General features: G+C 42.8%; 1 protein-coding gene across 1 annotated transcript in view; it reads right to left on the reverse strand.

The window, feature by feature from the left end:
• Nucleotides 1-2,443: 2,443 nt before the first annotated feature.
• MARCH3 (membrane-associated ring finger (C3HC4) 3, E3 ubiquitin protein ligase) overlaps nucleotides 2,444-21,630 on the reverse strand; it is a 136,272-nt gene continuing 117,085 nt past the window's right edge. Inside the window, exons 4-5 of the mRNA XM_004686675.2 lie at nucleotides 10,099-10,308; nucleotides 2,444-3,369 (exon numbers count right to left, since the gene is read on the reverse strand). Of these exons, the coding sequence (XP_004686732.1) occupies nucleotides 3,211-3,369; nucleotides 10,099-10,308 (369 nt within the window). The 3' untranslated portion in view covers nucleotides 2,444-3,210. The remainder of the gene's footprint in view (nucleotides 3,370-10,098; nucleotides 10,309-21,630) is intronic.

Consider the following 21,630-nt stretch of genomic DNA (forward strand, 5'->3'; position numbering starts at 1 on the left):
AAGCCAGTGTGGCATGTCAGGGCCAGGACAGAGCTGGTGCTGGAGCTGCCGGAGGCCACTACCTAAGGGGATCACAGGGGCCCTAGGAGAAGAAGGGCCTCCAGCTGGCCGCTCACTAAAGTGCCAGCAGCTGGTTGCTGCTTCACTTCACCCTCTCCTGGGGCTCCTCCATGCACATAGACGAGTTACTTCCACTGAAACCGAAGTGACTGTTGCTACAGTCCAGCTGAAAGTGATAATCCATGACACTCCGGGCATGGGGAAGGGAGACTAGGATACGAAAGACAGATCCAAGTAACTTCCAAGTCATGCATTTATTTTTCCTTAATTGGATTTTACAGCTTGTTTGAGCTCTGCGTAGTTCTCCAAGGACTTGTAGAGTGTATGATCGCTCTGTGTCCTGTTCTTCCCCCAAATGGGAACATGCAGAAACAAAGGCTTACATGGGCAATGATTACACACTGGACTTGTGCCAGTTGTCAGCCTCTCTCCTCTGTCTCCCTTCGTCCCCTGTCTGAGGCTTCATTGTGACCTGTTTGTCTCGAGAAAAATGACCAGGGGAGGTTATTACGACGCAGAGGACTGTAAGAATCAGTGGAAGGGACGTGGTGAACCACCAGGATTCTTTGTCCCTTATTATTCCTTTCCTGCTCCATTCTTGATCTTTTAAAAAGAAAGAAGCACAGAAAGAACACAAGCAGGACCACTGGGAACCCAATGGTACCCAATGGTGCCAACTGCCAGCCCTTTCTCCAGGCAGACACAGCAAGGCTTGGGGAATGAGGCAGAAGCTGGAATGCAGCCCCCTGGCTTTCTGGCTGCTGCCTTTGCTCTGCTGCATTTTCCTAGGTACTGCTACTTGGAACAACTCAAGGTTAATGGGCCAAGAGGGGATGGAGTGTCCTTCAAGAACTCTGAGAATGCCAGTGGGTCTTGGTGCTGATGGAACTGTCTCTCAAAAGGGCCCCAGATGGTCACCTGGGAAGGGAGGCACTCACGCTACTTGTGGCTGTCAGGAGTGTCTAACCCACCACCCCACCTTCAACCCAACTTCTTGTATTTGAGCTCTGCTATGTTTCCCAGAGCCAGGATGCACATGAAGAGAAAGAGGTGTGGCACAGGCACAGTCTAACTGAGCACTAGAAACCTGTTTAATGTCATTACATTTCATCTCACTGAACCAAGAGAGGGTTCTCTGTAATCAAGCTCAACAGGAAGTGATGCTGGGAGTCTTCTGCTTTCTTACTTCATGGAGGAAGCAGGGAGAAGGGATATGGACTCTCGTGACTGTTTCTGCCACTCGGCTGAGAGGTGTCACTGGCTAACCTGACAGCTCAGGGACCAAGGCTAGGTGGACATCATTTATCAAATATATCACAGGGCAGAGATTCACCAGCCACCAAGTTGGACTCTTGGCGCTGGAAATGTAATGTGTGACAGCTGCGTGCAGTCAGTGGTGTCCAGCATTTTAAAAAGGTCAATTAAGAAACGGTTGATGGTGGTGCAGCTAATGACAGCCCAGAGGGGTGAGCCGGGCCGAGTAAACAGAAGGGCTGAGATGTATATTACTGGAATTGAAGTGTTGAAGTGAAGCGTGCTGGGGAGGAAATCTATTGTCACAGGCCATAAAGCACATCTGAGTTTTGCAGTGTAGAGTGGTACAGCTGTTTCCCTCCCCAGGCGGCGTGGGGAGCAGTCTGTGAATGGAGGTCTCAGCAGACAAAGGCGACACCTGCGTCAGCTTTATCAATCTGCAGACAAAAATCATCACCCTTCTCACTGACTGTTTCCACGTGGGGAGCATAAGGCAGATGCTGGAGTGATATCTGAAATGTGGGTCATGTTCTAGAAATCCATATTTTAAGCATTCCCGAAAGCTGGGTTTCCGCTTTCTCCTCACAGCGTGTGTGGGTGGGCAGGGGGATGGCAGAAGCCTAGACGCCAGCCCAAGCAAATGCTTTCCTCAGACGACACATTTGCTGCCCGGCTTCTGTGGACACACAGAACCAGGGGACAGCTAGATCTTTACACTGTGATGGATAAAAGAGGGGCATGAAGCCTTACAAAGTCTATTTCAGTCTCTGACAGAATTGGCTCCTGGGTGGGGGAAGGCACTGTGTGGGGCTCATTTTTTTTTTTTTTTAATCAGACAAAGGGGTCTTAGATTGCTAGGACAGGCTCTTTTTGGCCACATCTACCTGTCAAGCAAGAAATTCAATAGAGCAATGGAAATGCTAATTGAAATGCAAAACAGGTCCAGGGATCCTAGAAATGTCTAATGATCCTCCCATTCATTGTGAATGTGGAATTAAGATATGCACTAACTGGGAAGGAGTAAGAACACCAACCTTTGGCTTTGGCATTTTTTTCCCTTCGTTTTCGAACCTACTTTGGGAAACTTCACAGTCTAAAAAAAAAAAAAAAAGTATTGCAATCAATGGGGTTTGTCTTTCACACACTGGATATTTATTATTAGAAAATAACTTCTATCAGCTGTCAGTACCAAACAAGTTGAAAAGAGCGTGCTTCTCACCATCATTTTTTTCCCTTAATGAAATCTAAATAAACAGCTCACTATGGGGAGAGTTGCCACGCCTTTCCCCCCTTTAAAAACTGAAAACTAAATGAAATTCAGTATAAAACCTCTTTCAAACATGACTTATTCCGCTGCTGTTATGCTGTTTCTCTGAGTGAGGGCATGAAAGAGATGAGCAGGACCACTGGAGCTATCAAATCATCCCAAAGAATCTAAGTGGAAACCAGGAAGCAAATAAAACTAACCCAAACATAACCCGTCCAAACCAAGAAACCAGTTTTAACATTGGCTTTTCAATTTTGAATATCATCTAAGTTTAATATATAGATATATTTGAAATAGTAATAAAAAAGGAAGAGCTGAATTGCATCTTTAGCAGGACAACCTTCCTCATGTTAAAGAGGTGTTCAGAAAATTCCATACAGTATCTGCTAAATAAACATGTTTGGCAGCTTAGCAAATATCATATGATTGCAGCATCCATGATTTGAAGTAAAACAGCATTTGCTTTCTTCTGGCAGGGTTCGTTGTTCTGAGTGATGTGCTAACACGTGGCTCTGGATGTTCGCCGACCCGTGGGCTTCGGTGGGTGTTTGGAGGTGGCTCAGTGCATGGCCCCAGTGCAGAAACTTCCAAACCCTAAACAACGAATCAACCAACCAACCACACAAACATCAAACAATTGTCTCTTTTGAGTTCCTCTTGGCAGAATGGAGGCCCAGCAAGGACTGCTGGTTAGAAGGTACGTTGACAGACTTTGGAATGAGGAGAATCACCCTCTGATTGGTCCGACGCCATTCATTGTACAATCGACAGTGGTACCTAAATGACACCTGGGATGAGGAGAGGGAAAATAAGGGAAGGTTTCAGATGAGCAGAAGCTGATAACCCAAGAAATATAAGGCACATTTAAAACAGCTCTGAACTGTAGGGCAAGAATCCTGGGCGCTGCAGCTCCAGCAAGACGCTTCGTATAGTTAGGCAGATTGGGCACCAGTCAGAGTACCCGTGTGTAGATACATTGTGCACAGTGCTCCCCCGGGGAGCATCCTTTATTCCTTCTTACATTGAGTAAAATCAGGATCTGACTAGAAAATGAGGTTCATTCAGAGGTTGCATTTATTTTGGGGGTAGTGTTGGGGCATCACTTCTTAATAAAATATAAACTGTGAAGGCTGGCTGGAGGTAACTGGGCTGGAGAAAACTGGCATTAGCCCTTGCCCAGCTGTGGGACCTGGTCCCATAGATTCCTCTTTGCTAAAAAAGAGAGACACCAGGGCTTCATGTACCCTCCTTCAGGTTAGACATTCTGCAATTCAAAGGATGCCATTCACACGAGTCTCACAAAGGGTATACCCTTCACATCGTGCCAAGTACAGCCCACCATGGTGGTGCCCATGATCCCCACTGCCTCCAGCTCCAGCATCCTATGATTTCCAGGGGCACCAACATCTCTAGTAAGTTCTTCTTGAGACTCAGGCTGGCCAGCTGCAACTTCTATAGGTGCCCACAGTGCCTTGTGCTTATCTTGTCACTGTACCCCAGTGTACTCGCTTCTCACATGTTCCCCCACTGGAAGCAGGGCTGTGTGGTTCCATCCTAGCATGCCCAGCACTTATCACAGTGCCTGGTACGTAAGAGGTTACTCAGTAGTGTTTGCCCAGTGAATCAATGAGCGAGTAAACACACTATGCCCTCTCATTGCAACATGGCTTTGGACTTATATCTCTTACATAATACATGATGGTCTGGGCAGTAAACTGAGGGTCAATGGTGAGGGAATTGTGCTTCAAAGGTGCTTGTTTTTCATGTAGAAACTGCAACGAAACACACCTGTAGCTTGTTTTAGAGATGGCAGGCATAAAGTTTTAATGGACTCCTCAGGAAATTCAGAGTCTACATTTTTGAAGATGTATAAACTGCCTTTAAAAATGGGTGTAGGTTCCAGTGTGAATGCATCCAGGTGACTAGGGGATGCCTAGAAGGAAGGTGCCCAGGAGATTAGCCTGACACATAATCCAGGTATGGGCTGTTTAATCATCTGGGTGGGTGGGCTGCATTGACCCCAGTACCGGGTGCATGGTGTTCAGAGAGTAGGCTGATCTGATGGCTTGAGCTCAAGCATTTCAGAAAGTAGAAGAGAGTGCAGACCCTTTTTTTGAAAAGAGCTTGTTAGTCTTCATGGCAGGATCATGAAATTCAAGGCCACTCACTCAAATTTCCAAGGCTAGAAAGCAGATGCCACAGGCTGAGTGCCAGAGAGAGTTGGGTATGAAAATATCAGCTTTTTAATTCACACAGATGTGCTTTTCTCCAAAAGTCCCTGAACATGCCAAAAGTGGATCAGGGTTTTTTGTTTTTTTTTTTTCTTTCTTTCTTTCTTTTTTTTTTTAAAGAAGCTTGACTCTCATCTATTCTGTTCTGCTGCTTGGTAGTACTCATGAAAGTAAGAGAGGCAGGTTGGAAAGCCTGCTGTTCAGGGCTGAGGGCAGGGGAGAGGTATAACACAGACAAGTACTAATGAAGAGCTTTGGCGCTACAAAAAGTCTGGAATCTGGAAATATTACAGGAAAGCTGTCTTTTAGAGCAAGAGTCCTTTTTCCATGATGGTGAAGGGCAGTGTGTGCACAGTTCTCAGTAAGCAGAGAAACAGCTGTGGTGCGTGTGGGCAGCACCTTCTTGTACAGTGTGGAGAGCAGACCTCAGGCTCTGGGGCCAGATACTTGGGGTGTGAACCCCCACTTTGTCTACTGGCTCTGTGACTTTAGGGGGCTAGTTTCTGGCCCCCAGCTTTGTTTCCTTGTTTGTAAAACACGAGTACTTTTATCTGAGGCAATGCATAAAAAATACTTAGTACAGTGTCTTGCACACATGTTAGCATTGTTGACCTGTTCAGTTTTGATGTGTCAAATATGGGAAAGAAGACAACAACTTGATACAAAAATCTGGGTGGAAAGGGAGTTGGGCTGTTATGCACATAACCTTGTTCTCTGTGTGATGGTGGGCAGGCAGGGGCAAGCTGCATCACTGGGGAGCTTGTTAAAGTATCAGAATTTGGGGCTCCACCCAGACCTAAGGAATCATAGCGTGCATTTTAACAAGATCTCCGGTTGATTCACGTGACATTCAGACCTGAGAAGCACTGCTTTGGGAGCATGGGGAGTCAGTGACCTAGCAAGGTGTCCTCCTGGCTCCTCAGTCAGGAAATAAAAAATCAGCCCACTTGTTCAGACAAACAAATGAGATCTTGTTATGCATTAATCTATCTTAATTGCTGCTAACCATCACCGTCTGCAGGCAAATTCAGTCAATAAAGTATCATATGAAGGTGACTCCCTATCAGAGAGGATAAAGGCACCTACAGGCACAAGTTGAAGAAGCCACAGGTTGGCAACTGCCCTGAGTTAAATGCTTAGCTTGTGTGGCTCAGGTGACCAAGGCACTGCTTTCCCACAGGGGAAGGAGCAGGTAAAAAGGATGGTTGATTTAAGAGAAATTAAGAGGTACTTGAGGGAAACAAGCAACATAAGTCAAAAAAGAAGCTGTAGGAATAAGTAGGAAGTTTGTTTAGATATTAAACTTCTGAGAAGGGCCTTCCCTGGTGGGGCAGGACTCAGCACTGCAAGCTGGCCACAGCTGCTTCAGTGCGAGTTCAATCCCTGGCCCCAAGGTGACCCACATGGTGTGGCAGACCTCTTCTGACCAGCCTGCTGTTTCCCTCAACAGTGTACTTTGTCGATTTGCCTGTTCTGCTCCCCACTCTGCCTCTGGTGAATCCTCTCACCACCTCTGGCTTGTACCCCAGTTCTGTATGCATAAATAAAAAAATCTTTAAAAAGAAAAACAAACTTCTGAGGAGAGGGGAGGAAGAATATTGGGCCAGAGTTGTAAAAAACACTTGAATTCACTTATTGAAGTGAATTCATTTACTCATCCAAAAGACATGATTTAATCTTCTCTAGTGGGCATGTTTCGTAAAGAGGGCTGTGATCATATAGAATGGCACAAAGGAAAATATTAACCTCTACTCCCCATCAGGGAGGTGACAGGTTGTGGTGGAAGATTTGCTGTAAAGTCACAGCAGGCTCTGGGAAATCTCATTATTTAATTTCATCCTGCCCTTTCTTTCTGGAGGTTATGGTACCACTGAAGCACATTAATGGGGCCAGGACTTTGTAAGTTGCCTTCCCAGAAATGGGCCCAACTCACTCATCTCTGATTGCACCTGCCAATGAGAAATGCCAAGACTGATCATAATCAAGCTGCCCAAGCTGTTCAGGGGTGTGTCTAAACCACCCCCTTAGAGACCCTTGTTGGGATAAGTATTCTACTGGAGATTTCTCTTTTTAAAATGAGAATTTAAATGATTAACCTAAGGGACTGGGAGTCAGCTAGAGAGATGGAACGCTCATTCATTTCAAGCTGTGATTTAACCAGTTGCTATGCTGGATGCTAGTTTCATCAGTGATAAAGTGAACAGAAGGACTTCCTGGGGATCCCTGCACCAGAGAACTCCAATTCTCCTCCCTCTAAACTGGGGCCAATTTCTTCCCATTTAACATGGACTCAGTTCTCATCTAGCTCTCATGGTGTCTGTCCTTGGACTTCAAATGGTTTCTGACATGAACAAGCAGGTTTCTCAGCTCTTAAGTGGAGATGGCCTTAGCCTTTTGGGTACTAAACACTTCTGTTTATACACAGCAGATTCCAGAGGCAGGACTCCCTAATTTTGCAGCAAGACCGGGTCCTTGTGGCAACATCTTGGGGCAGCAGTACAGGTGAATGTATCTCAGCACTGAGCCACGGAGGTCCTTCCAGGAGGGCACCTCTGAGGAGGCAGGCTGGGACTGACACTGTGTTTGTTTATCTAAGTCATTTTCACAGCATATTCTCTTTAAGCTTGACAGCTTGTTTACAATGTGTTTCTGCCATAGGGCAGTTTCCAAGTGCTGTCAGCTTTGAGCTACAGCTCTTGCTGCGGTGCTCAGTACAGCATTTATCTGGGAAGGAGTTAGGCTACATTCAGTAACCTAACTGACACCGCATAGCATGTTTTTCACACTAGTCAAAGGAGAGATGGACCCTTTCCCCCCTCCAGACGTTGCATTTTCTAGAGAGCTGGGGTGCACAGGGAGTGGGGGAGCTGGGCAGTCACAGGAAGAGAAACCCTGCCAGTACTAAATCTGATAGATCTTCTGGATGTTACCCCATCAAATTCTCACAGTAACCCACTGACCCAGGCATTATCACCGTCTCCTCCATTTTTGCATAAAAGGAAGGGTGATCTTAAGGGAAGGAAGATCAAGTGCCCTGTTTGAAGCTACTGGGATGTGCACAGCTATACGCTGTCTGCAGCTATTAATTAGGATGCTAAATCTTGGGTTTAAACACAGGGTCTTAGGATTCTAAGTGTAAGGGCTTTTTATTTATTTATTATTTTTTGTTGTTGTCATTGAGGATTTTTTCTCTCTCTAATTATTTACATCTTTCTTCATTTTGTATATTTTTTCATGACAGTTGTAATCTCCACCACCACTTCACTCATGTGCCATTACCACAGTCCCATGCGCTCTTCCCACCCCAGTTTTGATCCTGTTTCCCTCGTCACCTCTGTAGAATGTCTCTGGTTTACAGTTGTTAGATAGTGTTTGGATTTACTTTATAATGATCCCCCCCACCCCCAATTCCTGTAATGGCCTTTTTACTATGCAAAATTGCCTCTCAGACAATATTTGGGAATGAAGTGTTTTATCACTCTTTAAAAAGCCTACCCCAGTGCCTTTCCCACTCAGACCTTCCTTTCACCTGAAAAAAGGTCATTCTTTCCCCCTAAGTAATTTTTTTCTTTCTTTCATTCCTTTTACCTCCAACCTTCCCCCCCCACCCCAACCCCTTTACTAATTAGGGAATTATACAAAGCAGGTTTCCCAAAAGGACTTAAATTGATTTCAAAGTCCAAAATCTGGATTTACATCTTAGCCTTAGGAATTCTTGTGGGAAACAAACAAACAAACAAACAAACAAAAAAGATTAGTAAACTCTAAACTTGGTAAAAACTCACACTTAATATTATTTTCTAAGGTATTCCCCCTGTATGCTTTCATTTCAAGCTCATAACACCAGGGAAGCTGGCAGGATGACGATTACTACCTTCCCACCTTATAGGTGAGGACACAGAGGCTCAGAGATATAAAAGACATTTAGAACGTTGCTAGTTAGATCATTAAATTTTTCTTTGCTAACCCTCCTCCCATCACAATGACCTTTCATTTCGGAGTGAGCTTTGTTGCTTGATTCACAATCAATCAGAACACACTCTGGAAGCATAGACTTTTAACGGAGGTAATAGTAGTTTTGCTTGGGAGCTTTGTTAAGCCTAAATAGCCTGCTGACTCAGACAAAGTCTGGCACACTCTCTATCAAGGCTAAAGTCATGTCCCTCTTATTGAGGCTGAAATAGGCACCCCCACTTACTGTCTCAACACTCTCCTCTGAGGGAAAGGAATTGCAGCAGAAGAGCCACACCATGAACAAAGAGGGAAATGAGCTTGAGGGTGAGGGTCAGGGTGCTCAGGGTCACAGAATGGCAGCTGATGGCACAGGGTTTCGAAGACAGAGGAAGGTAGGAAGCATGAACGACTGAAACTTCCAGGTGCTGACGTGATGCTATGAGATATGGGTGGTATGCTTTAGACAGGAAATACATATTGAATAACAATGGAACGTGCTCAGATTAGAAACCAGCAGACACAGGAGAGAGATGCCAGGAAGCAGAGGGCTTGTTTCTGAAAATATTCTAGAGGACAATGACGTTCTTCCCTGGTGTCCCAGAGGTGACATAAAGAGAGCTCAAAACACTGCACGTGGTTGCCATTTGGTGCCTGAGCAATCACCTTAGCCCATGAGTTAAAAAAATGGAAAATCAGATATGTTTAAGAATTCTTCCTCATATGCAGCAAGAACACTTATTGGGAAATGTTTTTCCTGGTGGCGGCTTCTCAGTTAGATGAATTAGCGCCATTACGGGCCACATAGTCAATGTCTGTACACACAGAATAATCATCAGGTAAAGCGCAGTTCCACTCAACAAAGACTTTAGGCTGTGTCAGGATGTAAGAAGAAAAGAACTAGCAGGAGGATTCATGATCTGTGCAGGCAGCGAGAGCTACAGTGGCCAAGTGCATCATTCATAATATACTACAATCCTGCCAAAGCGAGGAACATAAACAAGAAAAGAAAATGCCACGCCTCCTAACAGATGGAGCCGTAGACTACTAGAGGAGAGAAATGTCCAGGGTGTGTGTCCTTGACTGACAAATTCTTAGAAGCCAGGCCTTTTTCTTTAGTTGATTTGCTCTATCCAGCAGCGCATGTACACACACACACACACACACACAGACACACACACATACACAATCTCTCTCTCTCTTTTTCTCACCAGCATCTGAAGGTCTATCTTCTACTGGGCCTGTGAGATGTGCTACAGACAAGAGGGAATGCTGTGCCAGCTGTTAGGCTGCCGCTCCAGCTGGCCTGAACCCCTGGCCACGGGCCATACTTACTAGTGTCCAAAAGAGGTAAATAGTGAAGAGTGCGACAGTGAGTGCAATCAGTCCGACGGCTTCGAGCCGACTACTAAAGTGCAGGTGGTCCACGGCGCCCCGAAGGCAGAGCCAGCCTGAGATGGTGGCCAGGGGGGTGATGAACAAGAAGCACACCATGTCTCCAAACAAAGTCCGCTTCTCATGCTGGGGGCCTGGGTTTCTGAGCCACTGCCAGGGAAAAAGAACCAAAGAAGAGTAAGGAAAACTTTAAAACCCAATATGGAGTGCAGGCATTCTACTCCACAGTTGTCATTGTCTTTAGAATCTGTAAAAAGTAACTTCTGACCCGTTCTGAGATCAGAAGGAGACAGTAAGAGCTCATTCCCCATTCATGGCTGCTCCCCTTGAATAACAGTGATTCTGATGATAATACTTTGACAACAGTGATTAGGACAACAATGTCCTTGCTGTTGATGGCCTGCTGGCTTTTGCAAACAGTTCAGGGACTTTTGTTGTAATTACAATGACTCTGCAATGGAGCACAGTAAGGACGTTATTCTTGGAAGGTAATAGTTGACCTATAAGAGGTTCTGTCATGTGGCCAGTCTTCTAGTACCTCAACACTGGCAATGGGCTCACAGGAAAGGATTAACTCAGCATGTCCCAACTGCTCAAACCCTGCAAGTCCCAAGAAAAACTAGTTTTTAAGATTGGTTCCCTAAGAGCTGAGCTCTGAGTCCTTGTCACATTCTGCCTGATACCCGTGTTGTTGCATGCCTGAGATCTTGGGTCACATGGCAGCAGTTTGTTTATTCTTTAGACCATGATATGATTTATATTGAACACCCACTTTGGCCTGAGGTTTTGCACTCTGAGCAGCTAAGACCCTGGACATCATATCATATTGTTCCCTGTTCTGGAGCAATAAACAGCCCGGATATCAAAGCAACAGTGAGCTTCTCTGGCTGCTAGTGCTTCGCACATGTCATATATTGTTGCTAAAAAAATGACACACATCTGAGTGACATCACTGGGAAAATGCAAGCTTGAGCTTGCTATCTCCCATTTACCTTCTCTCTCTGCTAATTTTAATCTGTATCCTTTTTTCTGTAATAAACTATTCCTAGGTCTAAAGAGAGTATTTTTTTTTTATTAAAATCCTTTGAATCCTTTTGGTCTTGGAAACACCTGGATGTGACTCTTCTGGCCCCATAAACTTAGTAATTCCCCCTCTTTCACATTTTAGGACCCTGAATCTCCTACTTAGGACCATCCCTGCCATCATACTTGTGCTATTCTTGACTAAACCAACCCTCAAAAGGATGAGGGAAAAATTGCATGCTTGTTGAAAGCTAGAGATGTGAATTCCTACAGGGATGGAAAAAAGGGTTCTTGTCTTCCCACTTGGAGAATTGTTGAATGCCTGCTGAAATCATTTCTATAATTACTGCAAAGCCAGGGCTTACATATTAGTATCAATAATACAGGTAATGAGGCCCAGTGACTTCTCTTCAGATTAACATTATAACGTCCCCATGTAATAGGACATTCCCATTCACTAGTCTGTGTAGCAATGACAAAGGCCAGGAAGTCCAGAGAAGGACTGAGGTCAATAACCAATGATGCGGTGGGGATTGGTAGATAATGGCTGACTCCACCTTCTATCAAGTCTTACCAGCAAAGGAAGACTAATACCTTGCAAAAAACACCTAATACCTTGGCCCTCAAAGGAAACTACTATGGGTGCTTGGCAGATATATCAGCTGGATGGGACAGCAATTCCCACAAACTCATTGGCAGGAGGGAAAGAACCATGAAAGGGAGACCAGAGTGGGTGAGGATGACTGGAAGGGAAGGTAATAGTTAAGAGTGGGAGAGAGAACAGCTGTGAGAGGATAGATGGCATGGGAGGTAAAAGGCACAGAAGTTTCTGTGGAGGTGCCCTTTCTCCAGTGATAGCCTGAGGGAAATCTAACACACCTGAAATGTTCAACATACCACTTCACAGTGATAATGAATCTTAAAAATGCACTGAGATACTGACAGAAGTCAGCCTTAGTTCAGAAGTGAATCTGAATAAATATTAAAAAAAATAGTTAATGGGGGAGTGGAGTTGTCTGTGACTTTAACATATAAACATTTACTGAAAATACTAAAACGATCATATGCAAATGACATCAACCTGTCTGTCATGTGTTATAATTCTAACTCAGGCATCTCAGCAAATTTAAAGAAATTCAAAGAGCTCTTATTATCATTTTCTTGTTCAAATTCTAGTAATATTGCTATTAAGTGGAGAATAGAAATTGGGCATTAGTATCCCAGTTTTACAGAAACTCAGCAAGGATTGTTCCAGGTGATTCACAGGTCAAACTGAAAAGAAGGTAAGAATATTTCATTCTTATCCAGATGTGATATTAAATTTGAAAAATAAAATTGCAAGTCATTCAGAAATCCAAATTCTTCAACCAACAATGGTGATCAAATTGCAACACAGTTTAGATTTTCCTGGAACCAGATCTGGGTGGTCCACCTACTCTTCTTTGTACCCCCACTTATTGAAGTATAGTAAGCTCTCAGCAGGTATGCCACAGATGTGCGGATGTGCTTATCTCACTGGCTAAGACTTCTCTCAATTTTTTTCCATTTTTTGCTTAGGAATATTGAATACACTTCATTAAAACTAATTTAGTGCTTTACTTATCTATGTGGCCCTTGACATTACCCAATGAAATGACACAGGTATGGAAGGATATAATTATGATCACCACTTACTTCTGTCTGATGTGAAGGTAAACTAGAAATTAGCATTGCATATTCCTCATTTCCTAATTGTTCTTTGAATTCTTATCTTCCTGAAAAATTTCCAGGCCATTTTATGTCTATAATCACACAATACCTGCATTCTGCCTTAACATTTTTTCGGATGGGAAAGAGCTCAGCTTACAGTTTGTGTTGTTTGCTGTTGTTCACGTTTAGGTCTGAAGGTTTTTTTAAAGGGTACTAATATAGACACAATAATGTTAAAATCTGTGACTTTTTCAGAACCGAGTGTTATTTAGCTCTTATAGAAACACAGGTCCTATGAAGACCAGTGGTAATAACTTTGTAGTTGAGGAAAAAAATCATCTTGTGCTATAGAAAGAACCTCTCCCAAAGGAACCAAATATATTGACACAGGATATTCATATAAGCAGAATTTATAACAGAAAATTTGATGATAGCTCAACTTTCTTGTTGAGCTAGCTAACAAATTATAGTACTCTCTGTAAATAAAATACAATGTAGCAATTTCAAATGATAATGTGCATTTTGTGTTTATGGACAAGATATATACAGAGCACATAAGAATTGTACAGGATAGAATATACAGTATGATCCTGTGTGTATTGATATGTTGACACAGATGCAGACATTTACACTTACAAGGATGTAACCCATTTACATAGAGAAAGACCAGAAGGCTATCCAGAAAAATAGCAGCTATTCTTGGTAGTGGAAGAATAACATATGATCTTTAATTTTCTTTCATTATGTAGAACTTGTCTTGCTTTTCTAAAATGAACATGGATCATTTTGTACATGTTAGTTGTGTATTCAACATCTGGGAAGACACCTACACACAGAGTGAGAGATGGGGAGATAAGGGAATTGGGAGAGGAAGGTTGTCTAGCTTGGGCATAGAAACCATGGCACTAAAAAATTAATAGGTATGTCTCGGGTAAGCTCAGTGCTGCAAGTTTGGAGTTTATGATGCAGTATCTCATTGAGTCTTCCTAACTTGATGAAGCAGATGTTAACATTATCCTTATTTTATAAGTAGAGTTACCCGGGATCAGAGAGGTTAGCAACTCACCTAGGATAGATATAGCAAGAAAGAATTAAATATGAGATTCAAACCAACCTGACTTTGCTGTTCTTTGATGTCCAGATTTACATTTTCTCTCTGTACCATATGGTGTGTCTATGTGTGTGCATACTAGATTTTTGCAAGTTTTCAGCTATGTTGGGTATAAGTCCTACTGTTTTCTTGGGTACATTATTTAGATGAATGGTTAGCTGGCCAGCATGTTATCATGGTAATTTTACAACATATTCTTAGGTTGGAGTTCTGTTCTGTTAATTCCTTTACCAAAATACAATGAAATCCAATTTCTGGGTGTTTAATTTTAGCTATGTTATCATGCATTTTGGTTTAATTTACAATAGACAAAAGATTGGTCTCAATTCTTACTCATTTACATTTCTAGCTGTTGCGTGTCTTCTACCTCCCTTAGGAGTTACACTTATTATACCTACAGTTCTACAACTATTCTATAGTAGTATTGTTACAGGGCAAGGAGAGGAGCACCCCTGAACTACCAATACTGCCCACTCTAAATTGGTCTGCCATCTGCCACATTAAGGCAAAACATATAAGACGTTTAATGGGAAGGAACTTTAATATAATTAGTGTGTAATACAGAAAAGACAAAGAATATAGTTTCTAAATCAAACACCCAAAGTCACCCATCCATTCGTGGGTAAAAGTCTACCCAAAAGGGAGTGATCCAAAGCAAGGCCCGAAAGCCTGCCACAGTCTAAAGCACCTTCTGGTGGGGACCCATAGAAAAGTGTCAGAAATGGACAGACAAGTCTGGGAGGAAAAGAGCAAAATCAAAATCAAGATAAATGCTGCCATAGTGAACCTCCTCATGGGTCTCTCATCCACATCTGTTGCAACCAGTCCAGGACAAAGAAACAAGAGCCACTTCTCACATGTCCCAGTGCTCCACATGGCTCCCTCAGATCTCTCTCTGCTCTCCACCCTGCTTCCCTCCTCTGTAGTCTCCTCTCGAGATTCTTCTCCCTGCTCAGCACTACCCTCCTTTTCAGTGGAGTAGGGAACCAGAAACCTCCCCTTTTCCGGGAGACCACCATGTTATTGTATCTTCATCTCTGAAGCATCCAAGAAAGAGCAGACTCAGGCAGAATGGGAGAATTGTTTGTGTCTGTGGCCCCCCTGACCCAAGGTGGGGCTTCATCTTTGTATCAGTAGTATCGATCACATTCAACATCACAATATAGAATGTATGACAATGGCTGATATTTACTCAGATATTATGATGCCTTAAGCACTAATTTATAGGCTACATAGAGTTATTCATTTACTCTTTACTAGCCATTATTGTCACTACTATTTTATTAGTACAGAAACAGGTATAGTGAGGCACTGAGAAGTTAAATAACTTGTAGAAGAATGAATTTGGGTTTAATCCCTATAGTCTTAGTGTGCTCTTAATAATATCCTATCAACATTTAATTTTTTAAAAAAGATTTATTTATTTATGCATACAGAACTGGGGCACCCAGAGGTGTAGGGTAGGGGGATGAGAGGATTCATTAGAGACAGAGTGGGAACCAGAACAGGAAGATCTACTGAAATACACTGCTGAGGGGAGCAGCGGGTAGGTCAGGAGAGGTTTGTGGTGCCATGTGGGTTCACCTCCCTGGTTGAGAATCGAACTTGTGCTGCAGTGGCTGCAGACAGTTTCACAGTGCTGCAGTTTAACCCCCTGCACCACCAGAGATGGCCCCATTTTATTTTTAAAAAAGGGATGGGGTGGGGGATGGATGTGGGCAGGGGATAGGGGCAGGGAGGAGAAGGAGGATCACACCTTAATTATTCTTGCTAATGTAAGAAGGAATAATTTACTTATTATTGTTGCCCTGGCATATGGTACCAATTAATTTATATTGCGCTTGTGGACAGCTTTTGTAGCTAAAATACCATCCTTGACGAGGCTCTAGTTTAACCTTAGCTGCATTTTAAAAGTTGAGTCAATGAGAATACTACTTTGTTGGCATCTTTCACATCATGGGCCCACTTACATGGCTACCAGAGTTTTGTGAACAGCTCAGAGCACCCTTCCTGCCTTTTTTCTCTGGCTTCATCAGATAGAAAAAGCACATAGAGGTTGCACTGCTGAGAGCCTGGCACTGAGTGCCTATTTGTTTGTGGTGATCTCATCCCAATCACTAACTTGTTCCAGAATGATGAGACTTATATCCTTTTGGAAGAAGGTACAAAAATGAACCAACACAACAAAAACAGAAACCTCTTCTATAATTGGCACTGTATGGCCTGAGACAGAGGAACTAAAGCAGCATTCTACCAGGAGGCACATAACATCATCCAGCAAGTGTCAATGTACAACTGAGCTGAGTCCCGCACTAGTTACTTTCAAGCTGGGCTAACTGTGGGTTCAGATCTAATTACAGTGTCTATTAGTTAAATCCCTTGCTGGTGGGTAGGGATAAAGGGGGTGTGGTGGCACAGGTCATTTGACTCTGTCTCTCAGGGTCTGCCTAAGTTAATCGGCTTAAGTCTCCCAGGTAGACAGGACACTCTGCAAGTCAGTTTGTACTAGAACCAGATTACACTCTGGTGACTAATAGTCCTCATCGATTGCAACCGTTCCCATGATTCTCCTTAATGAAAACCACCAGGAGAAGGAAAGAAACTGACAGAAGGGATATCAACAGATAAAACCGTAACAAATTTATGGAGCAGAGAAAAAACAACAACAACAACAACAACAAATCACCTGGTCGCACAATACTGACTCACTTGGGTTTATCTGCTCAAGAGGCTCTAGTTGCTGTGACACTTGGCAGACTTATTAACCAAGCACTTGTCTTTTTTAGGATGAGTCTGTTTCCTGAAGCGCAGAACATCCTATATTAGCTGCCCTGGCTGCCCAGGGAGCTGTAATGTGAAAGGGGCAACTCCATGATCAGAATATATGTGACAGGTCCTTTGCATGATTTAAAACGGAAGGTGCTAAGGAACTATGCAGACAGGTGACTGGGAACACAGCAGAAAACCAAAATAAGCTCCTACCAGTGTTTTAAATCTCTGAACTCCACAGTCTGTCAATGAATGAATTTCCAAGATTGCTAAAGTTGCAAAGAAGGAAATTCTGAATCCGGGGGAGCTAAGGAGATGCTTGCTCTAGGCTCAAAGGAATGCACCTCAAATGAAAACCTTACAGAGGTTTTGCTCATGACCCTAAAATGTCAATCATGAGCCTCATCTCTCTCCAAAGCTGCAAATATGCATATTCAACAGTCCAGTCGACATCTCTGCTTCGGTGACTAAGAGACAACTCAAACTTAATCTGCCCCAGATGGAATTCTTGACTTAGCACTTAACTCACATCCATTTTTATTTCTTCCTAGCCTCCTCCGTATCAGTAAATGACAGCACCATCCAGCCAGTTGCACAGTCATCCTGTTCTCCTGTTTCACCCAACACATGTGGCCCTTAGTCAGCCTCCCTGGCACTCCCTTCAACATATATCAGCAATTCTCCATATTTACTGCTGCCACCTCTGTGGCCACCATCATGTCCAATTCAGGAGGCAATCACCTCCCTGCTGGCACCCGAGTTCCAAAGCCCTAACAGCGACCTTCTAAAACATACAGCAGGTAATGCTGTCCCTTTACTGAACACTCTCAGAATAAAGCCCAAAGTCTTTATCTGCTTCTGCAAGACCTCCTGATTTCACCCCTTTCTATTCCTCAGCCATGTCTCTTACTACCTCTGACCTCACTTCCATCCCCCACATGTGGCTGTTCCCCTACAAGAAACAGGCTTTGCTCTATTCCTGCACAGTCAGCTCCTTTTCTTCATTAAGGTCTCAGCACAAATGGCACTTGAAAACATTTCTTGATCCCACAAACACTTCCCACCTATATTTTCCACAGAACGCAGAACATTCTTTAAAAGCACGCTGTTTATTTCTTTGTTTACTTGTCTATGTTTTTGTTCCCTACTTCAATGAGAGCTCTCAGGCATGGCTTCATTTTTGTTCATTCTTGTATATCTTGAACCAAGAACAGTATGGGAACATAGATGGTGCTTAATGAAAATGAATTAATAAAATACCCCTAGCCAGAATTACCAGAAGTGAATGACCTACCTATTAGTTAGAGCAGTTGAGTGGTGCAGAGAAATGCTGTTGATATGTGAATATCACATGGTCAGGAGCCCTGCTTTTAACCTTCTAGGCAAGACACAGTTTTCTTGAGTCACTGCATTTTTTAAGGTTTCTAAGAGAAATAGCTACTTATTATGTTGCTATAAGGTTAATATGCTTTCCCCTCCCAAGATGAAAATAACTATGGAATATTATCTATTTATACCTGGTGTCCTGGTCAACAATACACACACCATCCTTATCTTCCTCTTACTCCTCTGGCTCTGTCTCTAGTCTATCAGCAGGGCCTTTAGAAGACATCTTGAACACGTTCAAGACTGTTTCTTCAGCGTCACTATTTTTGTATAAGTCAACCTCATCTTTCACCTGAACCATGTTACAGCTTCTTCTCCCTTCTATTGTTATCCTAGAATCCAGATTCTATAAAGCAGCAATATCACACTACTTCTCTTGCTTAAAATTCCCAGAAGTCTCCCATTATACAACACCTCGCTTGGCCTACAAAACCTTGTGTGATTAGCCTGGGTGTCTGTACACATCCCTGATGGGCCCAAGGATGGGATTAATGATATTTGTGATTTTTGAACAGAGGAAAAAGAAAATCACACCTTACTTTTCACAACCTATAAGTGAAATTTAGCATTTCTTTGAGTTATGCAGAAACTCTTAGTGGTCTTACTAGTACCTGTGACTTTGTCATTGAAAGAAATTATAGCTAGTTCACATCACATTACAACTGTTGCAGATATTTTGACATATTGCTACTTCACATAATTATTAAATCTTTCTCACCAAAATGTGTTAAAAAAGCACTTACGTTTTATATCACAACTTTGTCTTTTAAATATTTTGATAGCTGTATTTTAAGGTAACTGCTTTTCTTGCACTCCTTATTGAGTCAATTAAGAACATAATTCTGAAGAGGGATCAACAGGTCAACAGAATGCTGAGGGGGGCCCTCCCTGTTGACACAACAGGTTAGGATACAGCACTGCAAGCTAGCCACAGCCCCTTCAGTGCAAGTTTGATTCCTGGCCCCGGAGGTGATCCACATGGTGCAACAGACCTCTCCTGACCTGCCCTCTGCTCCTCTCAGCAGTGTACTTCATTAATCTGCCTGTTCTGCTCTCCACTGTTTCTGGTGAATCCTTGCACCACCCCTGCACGTCTGGCCTGTACCCCAAGTTCTGTATGCATAAATAAATCTTTAAAAAAAATAGAATGCTGAGGGGCCCACAACAGAATTTAAGCATTGTGAATTTAGCATCTTTGACCTCTCATAAAATGCTCCCTGTAGGGTTTATTCTTGCTTCAGGTTCCTGCTTCTGAGCCTTTGCAATGACTGTTCCCTCCTGCCTGGAACCTTTCCTTCCATGACTGTTTCTTTATCATTAGCCATACATCTGCTCAAATGATTCTTCTTCAGAAAGGACCTCGGAAGTCATCACATCTTTTCTTACCCCAGTCATTGCTTTCTCCTTTATAACTTTTGCCATTATTAGAGTCTTTTTAGTTAGTTACTTATTGATTTTGTATATTCTCCCTAGCAGTTAAGTTTGATTATTACCCATCTTTCTTCTGCCATACCCACAGTTATATACACATTTCCTAAAACATTTTGTTTGTGCTTGATAAATAATGGCTAAATAAATAAATAGGTACTTCCAAACTAGAGGGTCATTTGACAGGTGGGGATACTAACCACTATACTAACAAGGAGCTCAGAGGGTCACTTTGAGTAGAAATGAAATGAGTTTAACTAGAGTAGTGCATATGTATATAACACTCTTCAACCTGCTTCTTCTGATTAAATACAGTAAGGTAATTTTTGTCTCTGACATATGTTTAGCAGCTCTGGCATTCACAGTTGTGATTTGCCTGAAGAATACATCATATTCTAGAACACTCCAGAGATTTAAGTCCTACTAGAGGACTTAGGCCAATAAGCCAATTAGATAGCTATGAAGTTCCATAAATACAATTATTTGTGTCTAGGACATTGTAATTTGATTCTGGCATTATTTAAACATAAATGCTATACACAAACTCACACTAATGGTTCAAATTTTCGAAAGATAAGATTATCAGTACAGCAGGATTAGATGGCAAAAAAATTTCATAGATTCATTTGCAACTTTGGATATAAACAAAATGGGAAACATTTCTCTATTTTCAATTGTCATTGTATAGTGGTGACCACAGTAAAATGGAGACTACAGTTCTGAAATATGGGAAGATACTCCAGAATTATATATCCTATGAGAAGAAGTAAAGCATAAGAAGCGAGAAGCATAAGAAGAGGTAAACAGGACTCTCCCTGGTGGTGCAACGGGTTAGGATGCATCACTGGAAGCTAGCCGCTTCAGTGTGAGTTTGATCCCTGGCCCCGGAGGTGATCCACATGGCACAGCAGACCTCTCCTGTCTCACCCTCTGCTCCTCTCAGCACTTCGTCGATCTGCTTGTTCTGCTCCCCACTCTGTCTCTGGTGAATCCTCTTACTGCCCCTGCACCTCTGGCATAAATAAATAAAAATATTAAAAAAAATGAAGAGGTATGGCCCTCCCTGGTGGCGCAGTGGGTTAAAGCACAGCATTAAGAATGTAAAGCCGCTTCCGCATGAGTTCGATTCCCGCCTGCCCCGGAGGAGACCACATGGCGTGGCAGACCTCTCCTGGCCCGCCCGCTGCTCCCCTCAGCAGTGTACTTCGTTGATCTGCCTGTTCTGTTCCCCACTCTGTCTCTGGTGAAGCCTCTCACTGCCCCGAGCCTCTGGCCTGTACCCCAGTTCTGTATGCACAAATAAATAAATCTTTAAAAAAAAAATATGAAGAGGTAAACAGCTAAAAAATGGAGAAGAGCAGGAATTTCCAGAAGAAACTGATAAATAAAATGCATGGTCGTAAAGATAGAAATCAGATTATTTATGCCAACTGCCAGTGGATATAAATGGCATCTCCCAGTCCCCTGAGCCCTGCTCCAGTTTGGTTCTCAAGGGGTCCCTGGCCCTCCAGTCTGTAAAGTTACTGTTATCTAATGCAACCGATCTAGTGTTGGAGACCAACAGCTTAGATAATTACTCCCAGAGGAAAGGATCATAGGGTGAAAGTTACCAGAACAGAGTACTAACGATGAATAGCTTGAATAGAGAAAATAAATCGCTATTTTGATAACTGGGGATGTTTAAAGGAATAGAGATGGAGAGGTTGAATCAAAACCAAGTCTTCAAAGTGGAACCACATAAAAAAAATCTGCATTCCTCAGATGTAGTGAGACTGTATGAAAATTATCCAAGCTTATGGTGGAAAGCTACCAATGAAAGGTAGATAGATGTAAAGTAGATAATAAAAGACATATTCTCACCAGGGACACCTATTTCCAAAGTAAGCAAGAATGGGAACACTGTGAGAAAGGGGAATATTTCTGTTAGACGGAAGGACCATGAGAACAGAAGGATTTTTAGATTTCATAGATTTCATTTTGCTGCAAAAAACCAAAAAACAAACAAACAAAAAAACATATATTTAGGAAGGCCTGTCATACCTTGCTGACACAAGCCATATCTCAGT

The sequence above is a fragment of the Condylura cristata genome, unplaced genomic scaffold (assembly GCF_000260355.1).
Source record: "Condylura cristata isolate star-nosed mole 26May11 unplaced genomic scaffold, ConCri1.0 scaffold00021, whole genome shotgun sequence".
Taxonomy (NCBI): domain Eukaryota; kingdom Metazoa; phylum Chordata; class Mammalia; order Eulipotyphla; family Talpidae; genus Condylura; species Condylura cristata.